Genomic DNA, 16,538 nt, shown 5'->3' on the forward strand with positions numbered 1-16,538 from the left:
GAATCGATTTCGAGTGAATTCGATTCGTATTTTTCCCATGAATAACGACAGCTGGTTGTTTTTTTTTTAGTTTTTGAATTAACTAATAGTATTATATTTTGACAACAGCAACAAGCATCACCTAACGTATCCCTGCTGCCGAACACCAACCTGGCGGCCAAGCTGCCGGCGGTGCAGCACCAGCCGCCTCGATACTTCAGCGTCAAGGACCAGCATCTGCTCAAGCCGCCGCATGCCATGCAGACACATGGTAAATACATACATACATGACACGTCATCGTTACTTTTAGACAATATTAGTTAGAATTCTTTGGCGTGAATGACGTGCTTTCTTTACAAAATGAAGTGTCAGAATAATTAGTGAGGGGACATAAACATCGACATTTTAGTAAGACTAGTGTTGCGCCAGTACACCGGCATAGTGTCGGATTTTCTTCCTAATATTATTAAACGACTATCAACCAGATTTCTATTTATATAAGAATTAGCTGTCACCCGCGACTCCGTCTGCGCAGAACTAAAAAACATAATTAGTAGTCTATGTGTTCTTTCAGACTATGTTCTATATGTATGCCAAATTTCATGCGAGATCCATTCAGCCGTTCTGGAGATAACTTCAAACAAATATCCATCCATCCATCTATCTAGATATTCGCATGTATATTATTAGTAAGATAAGATGTTTGTATGATGTGCAGCGTCGTCGTTTGGTCGTCGTGCGTCAGACGGCGGAGCGCACGTGCCGCGCGGTGCTGAGCGCGCCTGCTGCCGCTCCGCACCAGCACATCATGTACGTACACAATAACACCAAATCCTATACAAATACTTAACTAAATATTTTTATATTATAATGTATTAAACGAGCGGTTGTCTGAATTCAATGGAATAACGAATTAATCCTTGCTCATAGACATTCGCAATTTCAGATGCGTTGCTTACATTAATTTGAGGGTATAGGAGGCACAGACAGAGAATTTTTCTCTACTTGTGCGTCTCCTCCTTTGTCAAATTTCCCCTTCCCATCCTTTCCTTATAAGAAAACTTTTAGAAGGAAGGGATGAATAAAATTGGACATCTGGAAGGCACACATGTCAGACTATACGCGAAATTGCTTTTACTTAGCGCGTGTCTTATATATGGTCGTGGTATTCAATTTATAATATATTTAATATTATCAAGAAGCGAGCATACCATTTCCTTAAAGACCGGCAACGCATCTGCAGTTCCTCTGGTGTTGCAGATGTCGATGTGTCGTTGATCACCTCGGTGTTACCGCCGCTCGTTTGCCCCCTTCTCTTATAAAAAAATCTACTTAATTAAATTACATAGTAATTTCAAAGGTCTTACTGATCTCTGTATGTCCCAGGTATCAGACAGCGGCACACCAGCGCGGCAGGAGGACGTCGAGCGCACGGAGGACCAGCCCACTGACTCTCTCTACAACACCAACTTGTCTAGGTAACAATAACAAGAATATATATATTTTCGTCTCTTTTTTATCAAAAACAATGTAAAGGATGACAATATCAATGAAATAAGCAAAAACAGTCTAATAAGCGCCTCGGTGGCTCAGGGGTTAAGCATTTGACTTGTAATCTGTAGATCTTAGGTTCGAATCCCGCCATATATCAATGTGTGTTTCTATTTCCGATTTACATTTGTACATTTATCCGAGGTTCTTACGGTAAACGAAAAACATCGTGATGCATCCTGCACATATCTGAGAAATTCAAAGATATGTGTGAAGTCAACCTGCACTGATCCAGCTTTGACTATGGCCTAGTTACCTCTAAGTTAGGGTAGGCTCTGAACACTTCAGTGGGGACGTATATTGAGCTGATGATGACAAATTACTTTCCATAATTGTTAGTTTTTAAATAGGTAACAAAAAAAATCTATGGTATGTGTATATGTATGTATTTGAATGTATGGATGTATTGTTTTAGATACATGCAGAGTCGTGGCAGCAGCAAGCGACATACAATAGTGACGGCAGAGGACGCCGCTAACGTCGTCACCTCCACCTCCTGTATAGGACCTATGGTAACATATCTTTATATATATAATTCTTCTGTGAGTGTGTATGTCACTGAACTTCTCTCAAACGACTGGAGCGATTTTGATGAAATTTTTTGTGTGTGTTCAAGGGGATCTGGGAATGCTTTAGATTCACAATTTTGTCCGCTGGACAATGTTTTTTTAATTAATTTTTAATTTATTAGTAGTTGTTGATTTTGGAATGTTTTACATTGGATCCGACAGACGGCGCTACCATGGCAGTGTCAAATTTTAAATAATATTCGAATTAAAGACGTGTAGACAGGACAACGTCTGTCGGGTCCGCTAGTATATATATAATAATGTCTGTATGTATGTAATATAGAAAAAAAAGATATTTTATAACATGATGTATTTGTGTTACTTATAATGAAAATCCAATTTTTAATATTTTTGTCTGTCTGTTTAAAATGGCCGCATTTGTTCCGGTTAATCCCCGGAATGTCTAGACTTATTTTGTCGACCAAGTCGCGGGTTACTGCTAGTCAAATATGAACTGAAACTATATAACATAATTTTAATATCTTTATAATTACTTTCAATATCAGATTATTATATCGAGTATAGAATACTAGCTGTGGCCCGCGACACCGTCCGAGTGAATCAAAAAATAACTTAATTAGTTGCCTATATATACTTCTAGAATATATTTTACATATATCCTAAATTTCATCAAGATCCATGCAGACATTCCGGAGATACCTTCTGACAAACATCCATCTAAACATTCGCATTTATAATATTAGTAAGATAATGTCAAAAATATATGTCGTATGTTTGTCTCTGTCTTACATATATGTTTCCCAACAGACGAGCACCTCTCCCTCTTCAACAGCCAACATCAGAATGAGACGGACAGGTCTCCTCACTGTCACGGAACGACCGCCCGGTGAGTGTTTCATTTTACGCTGAGTTTTCATTGCTAAAACATATTGTGATATGTTTTTAAACATATGTAAATGCAAACGTCTTCAGTTTGAGTGTTGTAGTATTAGTTGTTGTGAATAATTTTTGTATACGATGTTATTTTTAAATTAAAAAATTGTTCGGTGATTTTTTTTTATATTTTAATATTTGTAAAAGAATCATCGTTATGCAAAAGTTGTTTTGTAGTTGTAATATAATAGCTTGTATCTTTTGTTATTGGAGTCTTCAAATTATTCAGATTCCAGTGTAGGTTTACACTAATCCAGTCGTAATCCAGCATTACGATTGCAGGACTGGAATAGTGTAAACCGGTGTAGTAATTTGGAAAGTTTTTTTTAAGAACAAATATATTTAAGTTTTGTCGTAATTCTTTGTTGTAATTTGAAGACTCGTGTTTTTTTAGGTATCAAATGTTTTTTTTTTAATTTTTAATAAACACAAGTTTTGATATTTTTCGTTGTATGCATTCAGTAGTTGCATGTTGTTTTATTAATTTGCATTTTTTTTTAATTGCTAATTTTTTATTTTTTTTTCTATCACAATTCTTTTAGTTATAAGTCCAGAGCTGGTTATGGAAGTTGAGCGGCGAATGAACAGGAATTATTTACCACCTTCGATACAAGGTGGTTACCAATACCAAAACCAATCAGGGTACCAAAGTCCACCAACTGGTACGAACCCGACACAAAGCGTACCGCAAACTCCCGCACAGGGTTCGATTACAGCTGGTACACCGAACTATTCGAACCAAACTCAGAGTAACCAGAAAATGATACCTTCCTTGGAAACGATACCACAAGGCAGTATGATAGGGAGAAAGGGGTCAATTGTGTCCGGTACGCCGGTTACCAATCAAGCCGCTTCTCCCTACACTCCTCCAAATGGACCATTCTCCCCCAACCACGGCTCACTAGCACAAAACAATCAAAATACAATAATAACCGAAAACCCCAACACTACTCCGAAATTCGATACATTTAACAATGATTATAATTTCATGAATAATGTAATAAGATTTTTAAACAATACAAATGTGACATCAAATTTCTCAAATAACTTCGGTTCGATAACAAGTGGTACGCCAATGGCGTACCAAAACCAGAATGTGACAGGATCGATCACAAGCGGTACGCCAATCGGAAATTACCAGAGTCAAAGTATGGGTTCTATTAGTTGCGGTCAAACGCAATCGATTAGTGGGTCCGGTACGTCCGGGTCTGTGAGCGGGTCCGGTATACCCAGCGGGTCTATAACAGCCGGTACGCCGTGCCAAGTGCAGCCGACGCCGGGTGCCGCGTATAATCAAACGCAATACAACAGACAACGCAAGTACTCCGGACCTCAAAGGGTCAAACTACAAATGTTAGCTACCGTACAGGAAATGGGTAATTTTTTATTTTGTTTTTTTTTTTTTTTAATTTTGACTTTTGAATTTAAGAAAGAGGTTTGTTAATTACTAAAATTGTGTGCATGTGATTATTTTGCTGTAATATTTTGGCTCAGTGTTTGCAATAGTTTGTTTGTGTGTGTATTTAACACGTCTTAGTTATTAATAGAACAATGTTATATATTTTAAAATTGGTAGTAATTGGTCCTTAAAGCCGGATAAATTTGCCAGAAAAAAACAACAATTAGTCTTATTTGCAAATGTATTTGAGTTTGTATCTCTACATCATTTTTGTACTCTTTTTATATATTTTAGTAAAAAAAATCACTTTCACACTTTCCGTTGAGCTTCAAAAAGCTTTAAAAGACCTTTGTTTTATAATAACTTTATTTAATTATATTATTATTTAAGAATTTGTAACAATTGTCAGCGCGAGAGCACGCGGAACGTTACTCCCCCGTACGACGTGCTGAGAGCTCCCCCCCGCGCGCCGCACACGACCTCGCCTCCGCCCGCCTCGAGTACCAGCAGCTACAGGTACGTTTGCAGCAGCCTTTATCTCACTCCTTACTGATATTAACTACAGTATATAAAACTAAATTTTTATGTGTACTTCAAAGGATATGTTTTTGTGTAGTTTAAAATGATTCTATGATTGTACACAGCGCGGCCTGGAACGAAGAAGTGGTGCGGCCGCGGCCGGCGCCTCCCCTCCCCGCCCCGACAGCCGTCTGCACACACCCAACACATCTGTGCCTGGTAATATTACTACTACAACTTAGCTTAATGATTAACAAGACTATATTAATAGATTGTTTAAAAAAAATAAAAAAATCCATCATCTCTATATATTTTAAAAATAACTAGGTCTGTACACGTGTCGCTTTTATGCATTTAATTGATTTAAATATATCCGGACCAGGTTCCCCGCGACACTGCGGCGCCCCGCCCCCGCTGGACCTGAGCGTGCTCAGCGTGGAGGCGGCGCGCGCCGTGCTGTGTGCTGCTCGCGCTCTGCCCGACACCGCCGCCGCAGACCTCCCGCGCACTCTACTCCTTACACAGGTACCATTATAAACACATACAAACATTATCACAGAATTTCGAAGTAAACTTTCAAATGTCTCACGGAATTATTTTATTCCCAGGACCTGGCTCTGAAAATGGGAATCAACCTGCACAACCTATGCTCGCCCCATGTGAACATATCTCAGGAGATAGTGCAGGCGCTGCACGCGCACGGACTGGCACTGCTGCCGGGCCACGTGTCCCCCGCCAGCCCCGGCTCACCGCTGCACCAGATCACGGAGGGCCTCAGCTACCTGCACACCGGCTCCATCACGCGCGGCACCCCCCAGCCGACCGCCACGCCCCTCGACCTGCGCAGCAACCTCGACGTGGACCCCGCCCAGTACCCCCAGCTGCACCCCATGGTGCACCCCCAGATACACATGGTCACCCACCGCTCCCTCAACAACTCCCCCATATCCAACCCCGGCTCGCCCCTCGACATGATACAGGAGGAGATCGGCAACGGGAGTCACAACGGCGACACCAAAATTTTCACTCACGAAATGAGAAACATCCAGTTTCCGAGCTACGTGTCCAGTCATCCGCAGATCAGTTTGACCGACTGTCTGGGCTCGGAGATCACCTTGGTCGCCTCCTCCTCGGAGGACAGCGTCGATAGTTTGGAGAACGCCAAGTACCCTCTGCCGCAGTTCGTGATATCGGAGCCCTCCGACCTGGACCACCGACCCTCGATCACCAAGGGGATCGGGAGAAAGGTGAGCCAGGAGAACGAACCGTCGCAGAGGGAGGTGCCCAAAGATCTGGAATTGCACCTGGATAAAGATACGGAGATGCATTCCCCCAAGGAGAGCGTAGACGAGACCAATCGGTTTCTCACGGAAGACTTGACGTATTTGAGACGAGGCAGCGACAAGTCTCTGGGCTTCAGTGATGACTCCCTAAGCAATGACTCCGCGAACGCGTCTCCCAACTGCGAGCAGAACATACAGTCAATATACTCGAATATCATATCAGTTAGTTCAGGATTTAGTGAAAACCGGGGAAGTTTTTCGGAGCACAGGGAATCATTCTCCTTTTCGGATAGGGGAAGTTTCTCTGAACGGGGAGACTTTGGCAGATCTTCCTTCTCAGAACGGAGTGACTTTGGTAGAGGAAGCTTTTCAGAAAAGGGGGAAACTCCTCGATCATCTTTCTCCGCTCAAGGAGTACTCGGGGAGGTGAAAGAGTACAATGAGGATGTGTGCATGCCGCGTGATAGTAGTAGATACTTTGATAAATGCGAAGACCAACCTCGGCAGGAGGAGATCGAGAAGCTGCAGAGGTCTACTATGGATCTACGTTTGACGGAGATCTGCAGACCAGAGGAGCAGAGAATACCAATATTATTGAGTCCTCAAGAGATTTCCTGCTTTCAAGAGTACATAGAAGTCGCACTATCTACAGTTTGTTCTCAACTTGACTCACATCGGATAGTAGAATTACTAAAGGAGACAATAAATACGAGAGTTCCACCTCAGAACATCTTCATTGAAACTGGAGATCAGAAAGAGAAGCATAATGATACAGAAGCATTAACCGGTTTCCTAAATCTGGAATATTCCGGTGGAATCCAGATTGAACTGATTATATGCGAGAATAAAGCAAAAGAAAAGAAAGGATTAAAAATGAGACGGATTTCTGGTGATCAGAGAGAGTATGGGAAACTTTGCCAGCAATTAATCACCAGTTTGACTGTTTAATTGTCAACTATGAGTTTCCACTGCCGAAATACTTGTATAGAAACATATTATCGTCTCTTTTCTTCATATTGAATAAGACAGAGATGTTTACATACAAGTATTGTGGAATTTCTCAGTTTAAATATCATTAAGATCCAATTGTTATAAATGTTGGAATCTAAGTCCAAAATGTACAAGCAATTTTAATACTTAAGTGAAAGGATAAAGAATCTATATTCGTATAGATAAATTTTTAATATCATTTTTATTCCAATATGTCGTTGAAATTTGTGATAATTATTGTTTGATTTGCATTTATGCGATTTGTTATTTTGTATGCGTTGTAAGCGATGACGTCATACTGTGGCTTGAGCGGGAAAATATCTATTTTACACATATTTAAAAAAAGAACGAAAGAATAAAAAACCTCGTAATTAAAAAGAAAAAAAAACATTTAAAAATAGAACATGGCTGTTATATTTTAAAACAATACGTAAAAATTTTTTTTTTTTAAATCTGCAAATAAAATATTCCTTTTAAATTAAAAAATCCTGAAATTTTGTTTAAAAAAAGTACAGATAACAGTCAGATTTTATTTCTATTTGAGAATGACGTCACTATTTGAAATGTGCACATTTTATATAAAAATTACTAGAAAAGATATTCCTTGATTTACTTCACAATCAAATTAAATGCCATATATATTGTACGATGTACAATTATAATTTTAAGTATAACAAGGGACTCCATACTAACATACTCAGAATCATTAATCGGTCACTAATGAGACTCTGAGTGTGGCAGTTCTGGACATGTACAGCTTATTTACCAATGTTAATTATAATTATTTGTATATTATGTTTTTAAGCCCCCTACGAACATTTATTATTTATTCCACAATGTTTAATTAGTTTTTAAGTTTCTTTTAAGGCTTTGTAAATATTTTTTTTAACTCTAGATAAGTATATTTAAGTTTTTGTATATAATTAGTTATAAATGGATCGTGCCTTGACGGCAGGTCGTGAAGCGCCGGATGTGAGATGTATGGAGTGTATGGACGCTTTCGCGCGGGCGCGTAGCGGTACATAGCGTTGAATAGTTTACATTTGTATTTGTATGAAGGAACATATACACATAATATATATATAGTTAACTGAGAACCTCCTTCTAAAGTTGGTTAACAAAAAAAATCGTGATGCTTTTAAAGTACAGTATTTTTCATATATCTTGGCGGCTCTAAACTTTGCTCGAGTCGTTGCGGAGGTTTTACCATGCATGGAGAAGGAATGACCTTGGACAGCCAAGATATATGGGATTAATTATACTAAATTTTAAAATATCTATTTGACATCTTGAAGTAAAGAATTTTGACCATTATACATAAGTACGAGTAAAATTAAAATGTAGATTGGAAATATGCGATTGAATTTAAAAATATATATATATTTGCCACGAAATAAACGTAAGTAGTCTTTCCCTACGCTGGTACGTATAGGAAATACTTTTTATCTGTGTATATGTTACTTTATATTGTCGTTTCCAGCACGATGGTGTGTCAGTGTTGTGATATTCGTATAATCCGACAAAATTATTTGACCCGGTGGCCGTAAGTGGTAGTAAATTCTAACAAAATAAAGAGGCGCTGCTATCGTGGTTTGTACTGGCAGAATATAAAACCTACACACGATATGACATTAAAGAAAAAAGAACATAAGTGAGGACAGGATTGTAAGCTTTGATCTCTATAAATAGACTAGGTGTCGCCTGCGACTCCGTCCGCGCGTAATAAATAAACTATTGGTCGCAACGTAATGTTATATAGCCTAAAGCCTTCCTCTATAAATTGACTATGCAACAAATAAATAAATTTCCAAATCGAACCAGTAGTTCCTAAAATTAGCGTGTTTAAACAAACTCTTCCGCTTTATAATATTATATATAGATAGGCGATTGCTTAGAAATGACAGCTTTTAAACTTCAGATTTACGTGCGCCTTTTGTTACTTGACAGTTAATTCTGATTAGAATATTATTCGCGAAAATGGCAAAATTCAAATAGGCACAAAAAACCACGTCTTATAGCCAGTCCATTTATAGAGGTCAGTGATCTTGAGACACGTTTTTTATATCGAAAGGAGGGCGCTAGTGTGCTATCATAATTTAATTAGACTGCCCACAATAAGTTTGTCTCAAGCTGTCTTGTGTATTATTTTCTATGTGTTTTTAAGACCCAACCAACATAGTAGCTCACACCGGGTCAGTTTTGTCGGAATATAGTTTGTCGACTCGCGTTTGTATGCGCTTGCTGTTGCGTCTTTTGTGTGATTTACAGATTTACATGACGGAGACTGATTTAAATTTTAATGTTCTGTTAAAACGTTAAATCTTAAAACAAAACGACCGATCTCTTTAGTTATGTCAGATATTTTACATACAAAATACAAAGATATGTTTTTACAGAATAAATATAATATTTTATTAAGAAATTATTGACATACTATTCATCTGTGATAGAAAGAGATAACAATATGGGTAATGCTTTCAAATTACGAACGTCAGTCTCCGTCACACAATTGTGAACCTTACGCAAAACGCATAGGGTAGATAATCTACTGTATTGCCATAAGATCGCCGTGTTATCAATTTAAAAATATCATGTAAATAATATTTTAATAAATAATTCCAATTCCAATATGTTAATGATTTTGTTTTATTACATACTAGATGTCGCCCGCGACTCCGTACGTGCTAAATTAAAAAAACATAGTAGCTTATGTGCTCTTCAAGAATATTCTACATCTATGCCAAATTTGAAGCGAAATCCATACAAACCTTCTAAAATCATTTTAACAGTGGTAGAGCCCGCTTTAAAATCTTCGTATGAATTGTCCCGGCTCGTCCGGTGAAATACCACGACCACACAGAAGACAGGCGTCAAGTGGAAGCTATTCTGCGTGCAGTCTGATGAGTGTGCGGAGGCCTAATTTAGTCCTTTCCCTTCCCACCCTTTTTCTTATAAGGAAAGGATGGGAAGTAGAAGTGAACTTTCCGGATGAGAGGATGCATGGAAAGGGAAAATATTTTTTTTCTATGTATCATCTCCTCTGTCGATTAAAGGTAGGGAACGTATATGCAATTGCGTATGTCTATGGGCAACGGGCACTTCGCTATTTCAGCGATTTCAGGTGGCCGCTGGCTTGTTTGCCACCTTGTGATATAAAAAAAAACATCCATCTATCTAAACATTCGCATTTATAATATGAATAAAATTTTACGGACAATACAAATACTTAGCACAGAAGAGTATCACAAACCTTTGAAATATCAGAGAACATTTGTGGCCACTTATAAAAATGAATAAAAACACATTTGTCAAGCGACTTTTTTAATTATTGCTTATTAAAATAAAATACAATTTATGTTGTAGTGGTTCCTGCGACGGTTGTACTTTGTCCGTCACCTAAAATTTAAAAAGTAAAAACTGTACAAATATATTCAAAAATAAAACCATTTAAAAATTAAAAAAATCGTCTAAACAATGTCACTATCACGCCCTCGTGTGAAAATAGCTTCAAGTTTGGTATAAAATAAATCAAATATGTAAGCCGCTCGGAACATCGAAAGAGTCGCTGCGTAACACAATGTTAGGCGTAAGTCCACTACGCATAGATGACATTTCGTCCTACAAAAAAAATGTGCAGATAATTAATGTGTTTTTATATTCGACCTGTTCCAGTGTTGCCAGATGCCCCGGAACCTGCATCAGCTGTTGTACTTTTAGTCGACATCGGCTTCCACATTCTGAAATTATAATGAACATTAACTCAATACGAGCTATTAGTGTTCGACCAAAAGAAATTCGCAAATCGAAAAATATTAGTACATAGCGGGAATCGAACATTGTACTTGGAAGACAAGTCCAATGCTTAATCACTTAGCCCCGGATCTACAATTTTGTAGGCGGGGCAAAAACTGAAAAGAAACTCAAGTAGAATAGAGATTTTATTATCCTTTTATGTTGATTCTATGATGAAAGTTTGGTAAATAAACACTTTCGATATATCTGTAAACTGAGAATTTTGCCAACCCGGACATTGACCCCAGCTTGCCCCCCCCCCCTCAACCCCTCCAGATCCGGGGCTGTAACCACTGCGCCACCGACTATTCACCAAATATGTAATAATTAGTTAAACTTACATGACCTTCTTAGATGTTGGTATATACCTCGCAGCTATGGCTCTAGCTTCCAATATCTCTCTGTAACTCAAAGCAGGGTCGTTACAGTTCAATCTACATATATAAAAATCAATTGGTGTTCGTTAGTCTCGCTAAAACTCGAGAACGGCTGAATCTTATATTGGTCTTAAAGTGTTCGTGGATACCTAGGGAAGGTTCAAAAGGTGAGAACAGTTCGAATAATTGTCGGGAACTATTTAAGCTTTGTTCATTCCGACGGAGTCGCGGGCGACAGCTAGTATTAAATATATTAGTTAAAGCTATAAAAATAACTTAGTAACACATAACTCAAGAAAAGTAAGAATATTTGTAGAAAACTACGCAAATAGTTCGAAATCACAATTTATTAAAGTTTATTTGGGTCAGTATCATGGGCGACGCTGAAATCTAATTTGTCGTAATAACAATAGATGGCGCTATAAGTATGAAAATTGTAACAAGAGCAAAATAGGAAAAATACTTGAGCAACTTGACGCTGATCTGTGCGGAGGGTAACCGCGCCTCCGTGGGGTTGGAAACCACGATGATGGATTCATCCGTGATCTCCCCGGGGGCCCATGGCTCCTCCTCGCCATTGAACTCGTTTGACCCCACGTCGTAGTAGAAATCATTTGGGTGATCCTAGCAACACTTTAGTGTTTAAAGGGCTTATATCGTTTGTTACACATGTAGTGTCTTATACTTGTAATACAAAAATATCGAGTTTTTGGGGGAATGGAATGATGATCTTTTAAAAAATAAAGAAATCCATATATTATGTACATAGATTTGATTAAGACTTAAAAAGATGTAACATTAGTATAGTAGTATTCAGATATCTTAGCGACACTTAATTTCGCCCGAGTCGTGGCGCAGAACACTATTTAAAGCGTAGCGATATCCGAAGGGATGGCACTGTGCGGCGCGCCAATGACGTTGGGCTGCCAAGATATTTGAAAAGAACTATACTACTTAAACAACTTACCAGCGCCAGACTGGGGAAAGCGAGAAATGTATCCGCAAACTTCATGAACCGTCTGCGCGGCATGGACCTGCGCAGGTAACCTAGCACAGGCCGCGCAACACCGCGCTGGAGCAGCGATAGCAAACGCAGAACGTTCTCCAAGTTCCAGCCAGCCGCGTCCCTGTAGCCCGCAGGAGCGCGGATGATAGACGCTGCAACACGTTTAAAATGTAACCTAACAATTCTTTAGGTCCATTACAATACTTGCTTCAAAAACTTAACAAAATTTAAAGATAAAAAACCATTACGATATAACTTTAAATTAATTGAAAATCCTTATGTATAATTTAAGAAGCTATCTTATTATTTTTTCCGAATCTTTGTCTTTGCGATTCAATACAATTACCATTAAAAAATGCTTACCCTTGACCTTGATCGGTGGCAATTCCTTTAGCTCATTGAAGAGTTTATTCTTGTGATAATGCACTAAACGGTCCAGCCAACCGCCACGCTCGATGTTAACGCCCAAAGATGTCGACACGCATAGTAATAGGACACTGTTCTAAATCACAAAGAAAAATATTACTTGTTCAAAACAAATTAATCTTTCAGTTATTGTCGTTTAAAATATTATAAACAAATTAATTTACCACAGAGAACATTTTGGTGTTGGAAACTCAAAACATTGTTTAATTTTTGTATTCCCATAAAAAGGCTATTAAACATTTTAATTAGGTTTGTACTAAATTGTAATTAACTGTTTAAAGAGGTGTAAAATGGTTATTTTCCATAGTGTTACAACATAAACATGAAACTAACTTAGTTATTAACACTTTATTTGGATGAATTATCTTTCTCCAAATAGTTAGAACATCGAAAATATCAGTAATACTAGTGCTGCCATCTATCAAGTTGAAAAAGTACTTATTGTGTTTCAACCAACCACAGGGTATTTCCTTACATTTTTACTTCGAGTTCCCGTCGATACCCAGACCGCCAAAAAATTTTGCAATTAGGTGCCTTCTTTAGAGAACGTGAATTTAACAGGGAAGGGGATAGAAATAAAAGGGAATTTTTCTGTTCTTTCCCCACTGTAACACAGTGGGCATCCATAGTTTAATATCAGGTTTCTTTGTTTCGAAGGTCTTTTTTTTATATCATAAGGTGGCAATCGAGCGAGCGGCCACCTGAAATCGCTGAAATAACGAAGTGACCATTGCCCATAGACATACGCAATTGCATATGTGTTGCCTACCTTAAAATGTCTTACTTTAAAATGTGTCTTTATTTTTAATAAATAAAACCATTAAATTTATTCTATAAATTTATTTAAGTTTTAAGCCCACATTGTTTTTTTCATAGTTAGTCCTGTGCCTAAATACATTGTTCCTGTCAGAGAGGACTCTCTCCGATTGTCTTTTAAGGCTTGTTCTTCCAGATCCTATAAAAAGTTATCTAGATTTAAAATATTATTTTTTAATAATTGCCTATGTAATTAGTAATTATGTTAACAGTTTAATCTTTGAATTTACATTTTTGTGGTTGATGGTGTGAATCTTGCAGCTTTGGCCCTCGCCTCCATTGTCTCTCTGCAAATGAATAACACTATTAATATTGGCATTTAGCACCAAATAAAAAAATAGTGGCTGTCAAAATGAATCTACAAAAAACATGTCATCTCTTTCACTCTCTTTGAAAAAGAAGAGATAATGGTTTTATGCAGCTAACATTAGTAGACACCAGCACCCCTAGTTTTGTTCTCTTTCTCTTCCTACCCTTTTCTTATGAAGGATGCATACCAACAGAAAATGTATTTGACAGAGGAGAGGATGCATAAGTAGGGGAAATACCCATTTTCTGTGTCCTATCCTTCATCAATCAAAGGTAGGCAACACATCTGTGGTCACTTCTCTGTTTTGGAAAATTCAGTTAGCCACTTGCTGATTTGCTACATTATGATATAAAAAAATGTAGCTGCTATATTTATGTTTATTCTATTCAGTGTCCAATGTGATTTTTATTTTTTTAAAACTATAGTATTACTACAAGCACCTGAGCAATTTAACACTGATTGTGTCCGCAGGCAGGCGTGCTTCTGATGGATTGGTGATGACAATGACAGAGTTGTCTGCATTCTGACCAGAGTTCCATGGTGGCTCTTGCTCATTGTTCTGTACCACATCCGTGTCATAGTAGAAATTGTTTGCATGACCCTGGGGAAGAAGACAAGTTGTAAAACATATTTATAAATTATGATATGTTTTATTAAAAAAGCTAATTTATCATAAAATAAGTAAACAATCATCGCTGATTTCAATAAATACTAAAACTATATTATATATTTATTTATTTATATTGAAAAAGTTCAATGTTTATCTATGAAGATCTACAGAAGCCATGTCAGATCATTATTAGGATACTTACCTCACAATAAAGATATTAATTATCATAAAAAAGATTTATAATGCTAGGAAAAAAAATACACTAAGATAAGGGGTAAAAAATTATTTTTATTTTGGTATATAAGCTCTTTCGATTTTAACATCATCAACAGGACAGTCATTTTTGTCACACTCCACTAAGCCTATTCGTTTGACAACAGGCATACCGCCCTGCACTCTCCCGAATATTGTGTGTTTGCCATCTAACCACTGTGTAGGAGCTAATGTTATAAAGAATTGAGATCCATTGGTAGAAGGTCCAGCATTTGCCATAGACAAAATTCCAGCTCCAGTATGTTTCAGATCATTCGTTATCTCATCATCGAACGTCGGACCATAAATCGATTGACCACCTTTCCCCGTTCCCGTAGGATCTCCGCCTTGTATCATAAAATCTCTTATAACTCTATGGAATTTCGTGTTATTGTAATAACCTCTTCGTACTAGTTCCATGAAGTTTCTGCACGTATTTGGTGAATGTTTCCAATACATTTCGACTATTATTGTGCCCATTGTAGTCTCTAGGACCGCCACCGGTGGCTGCCAGGATTTATCAGGAATTCCGACATTGGAGTACCCCAACATTATGTAAAATCTGTCTCTTAGGGAAATTGCTGAACTATTTGTTACTTTAAACTATACTATTACTATTTAAATATACTTTAATACTTATGAACACTTAAAACAACAACAAAACATAACCTATCAAATCACGCACTTTTGACATTTGTAATTGTCAAAGTTTTTAATTTTTTATAGAGTGGGAGAGTGGGAGTGAGATATAAAATCGATTTTATTAATGGTGAGATTCTTTTCGATTTGTACATTAAAAACAAATTAAAATAGCTTTCATATTAAAATGTACTCGAATTTCTAAATGTAGCAATAAATCAAATAAAGCATAAAGCAATCTATTATCGCATTGGCGCGTCAAATATGGGCTTAAATTTTAATGTACTACTCATTTATAATATACGTTATTTAAAGGTAAAAGAGTACTTACTTGAGATATGCTTGGGAAAGCTTTTAATGAATCTGCATAATTCATAAACCGACGTCCAGGCATGATGTTCTGTTGGTGTTGAACTACGGTGTCTGCTTTTTGACTTTGGCGTAACATAGAAGTTAAACGTAATACTGATTCAACATCCCAAGCGGCGGAGTCTGCATAACTATCCGGCGCTCTTTCAATTGAGGCTAAAATATTCTTATTATTCTATAATTTCATTCCCTAAAACTATTCTTTATACAGTGTTTTGTTTCTACCTTACCTCTAATGCGTACAGCAGGCACATATGTTAACTCGTCATGGAAATCTTTTTTATTTTTGTGAGCCAGGCAACCCCTCAATAGAAGAGTGATACAGACAATAAAAACAGTGGTGCATAACATGAAGATGCTCTTCTGTTTTATTGGGAAAATCATCACATACCTTCCTTACTACTCGTAGGCTCTGAAATTTTCTAGGTTTTAACTTGAGGCATCTCATATTTAGGCTAGGCTTTGATCTCAAAAGGTAAACCAAGATCTGCTATATGTTCTTGTGAATTAATTTAGAGATTTTTTTGTACAAGTAGATCATTCGAACTGATTAGATCAGGGTACACACATTTTGCATCTCCCGAATTTTGAGCATTTTATTTATTTTAATATTCTCTATAAACATAATATTTTAACATTTGCACTTACTCTGAACATATTTTTGAAACAAAGAAAAAAACTAATCTTTTTACACAGTAAGCGATATTAATTACGTGTGAAATTAAAATTTTACGGTGCTTTTAATTAACATTTTCT

General features: G+C 37.3%; 4 protein-coding genes across 8 annotated transcripts in view; 1 reads left to right on the forward strand and 3 right to left on the reverse strand.

Moving 5' to 3' along the window:
- The window catches only part of LOC106124547 (Salt-inducible kinase 3), a 33,972-nt gene extending 26,397 nt beyond the window's left edge, over positions 1 to 7,575 (forward strand). Inside the window, exons 14-23 of one of the 2 annotated variants that reach the window (XM_013321329.1) lie at positions 109 to 250; positions 699 to 790; positions 1,367 to 1,458; positions 1,947 to 2,043; positions 2,869 to 2,947; positions 3,537 to 4,370; positions 4,803 to 4,909; positions 5,038 to 5,131; positions 5,295 to 5,437; positions 5,521 to 7,575. In XM_013321329.1, the coding sequence (XP_013176783.1) occupies positions 109 to 250; positions 699 to 790; positions 1,367 to 1,458; positions 1,947 to 2,043; positions 2,869 to 2,947; positions 3,537 to 4,370; positions 4,803 to 4,909; positions 5,038 to 5,131; positions 5,295 to 5,437; positions 5,521 to 7,143 (3,303 nt within the window). In that variant the 3' untranslated portion in view covers positions 7,144 to 7,575. The remainder of the gene's footprint in view (positions 1 to 108; positions 251 to 698; positions 791 to 1,366; positions 1,459 to 1,946; positions 2,044 to 2,868; positions 2,948 to 3,536; positions 4,371 to 4,802; positions 4,910 to 5,037; positions 5,132 to 5,294; positions 5,438 to 5,520) is intronic. The other variant, XM_013321330.1, reaches the window with a different exon arrangement.
- A 2,925-nt stretch (positions 7,576 to 10,500) lies between these two features.
- On the reverse strand, positions 10,501 to 13,027 carry LOC106124215 (uncharacterized). The gene is made up of 7 exons (XM_013320684.1): positions 12,951 to 13,027; positions 12,724 to 12,862; positions 12,322 to 12,512; positions 11,818 to 11,978; positions 11,319 to 11,378; positions 10,849 to 10,922; positions 10,501 to 10,581 (listed from the first exon to the last, which is right to left on the reverse strand). Exons 1-7 carry the CDS (start codon positions 12,960 to 12,962, stop codon positions 10,538 to 10,540), a joined length of 681 nt encoding a protein of 226 aa, XP_013176138.1. The 5' UTR covers positions 12,963 to 13,027; the 3' UTR covers positions 10,501 to 10,537.
- Positions 13,028 to 13,646: 619 nt separating this feature from the next.
- LOC106124052 (uncharacterized) lies at positions 13,647 to 16,470 on the reverse strand. 4 transcript variants are annotated; one of them, XM_013320502.1, is made up of 6 exons: positions 16,431 to 16,470; positions 16,013 to 16,194; positions 15,745 to 15,938; positions 14,353 to 14,513; positions 13,833 to 13,889; positions 13,647 to 13,741 (listed from the first exon to the last, which is right to left on the reverse strand). In XM_013320502.1, exons 2-6 carry the CDS (start codon positions 16,164 to 16,166, stop codon positions 13,720 to 13,722), a joined length of 588 nt encoding a protein of 195 aa, XP_013175956.1. In that variant the 5' UTR covers positions 16,167 to 16,194; positions 16,431 to 16,470; the 3' UTR covers positions 13,647 to 13,719. The 4 variants fall into 4 exon arrangements, with proteins under 4 accessions (XP_013175956.1, XP_013175958.1, XP_013175959.1 ...); XM_013320504.1 differs by having other exon boundaries at positions 13,647 to 13,755; XM_013320505.1 differs by lacking the exon at positions 16,431 to 16,470 and having other exon boundaries at positions 15,745 to 15,972; positions 16,174 to 16,424.
- Cypl (peptidyl-prolyl cis-trans isomerase-like 1 Cypl) lies at positions 14,791 to 15,471 on the reverse strand. Its single transcript, XM_013320506.1, has one exon. The coding sequence runs from the start codon at positions 15,324 to 15,326 to the stop codon at positions 14,811 to 14,813; it is 516 nt and encodes a 171-aa protein (XP_013175960.1). The 5' UTR covers positions 15,327 to 15,471; the 3' UTR covers positions 14,791 to 14,810.
- Positions 16,471 to 16,538: the final 68 nt, after the last annotated feature.

Source organism: Papilio xuthus, unplaced genomic scaffold (genome assembly GCF_000836235.2).
Source record: "Papilio xuthus unplaced genomic scaffold, Pxut_1.1 DF825946.1, whole genome shotgun sequence".
Lineage (NCBI taxonomy): Eukaryota > Metazoa > Arthropoda > Insecta > Lepidoptera > Papilionidae > Papilio > Papilio xuthus.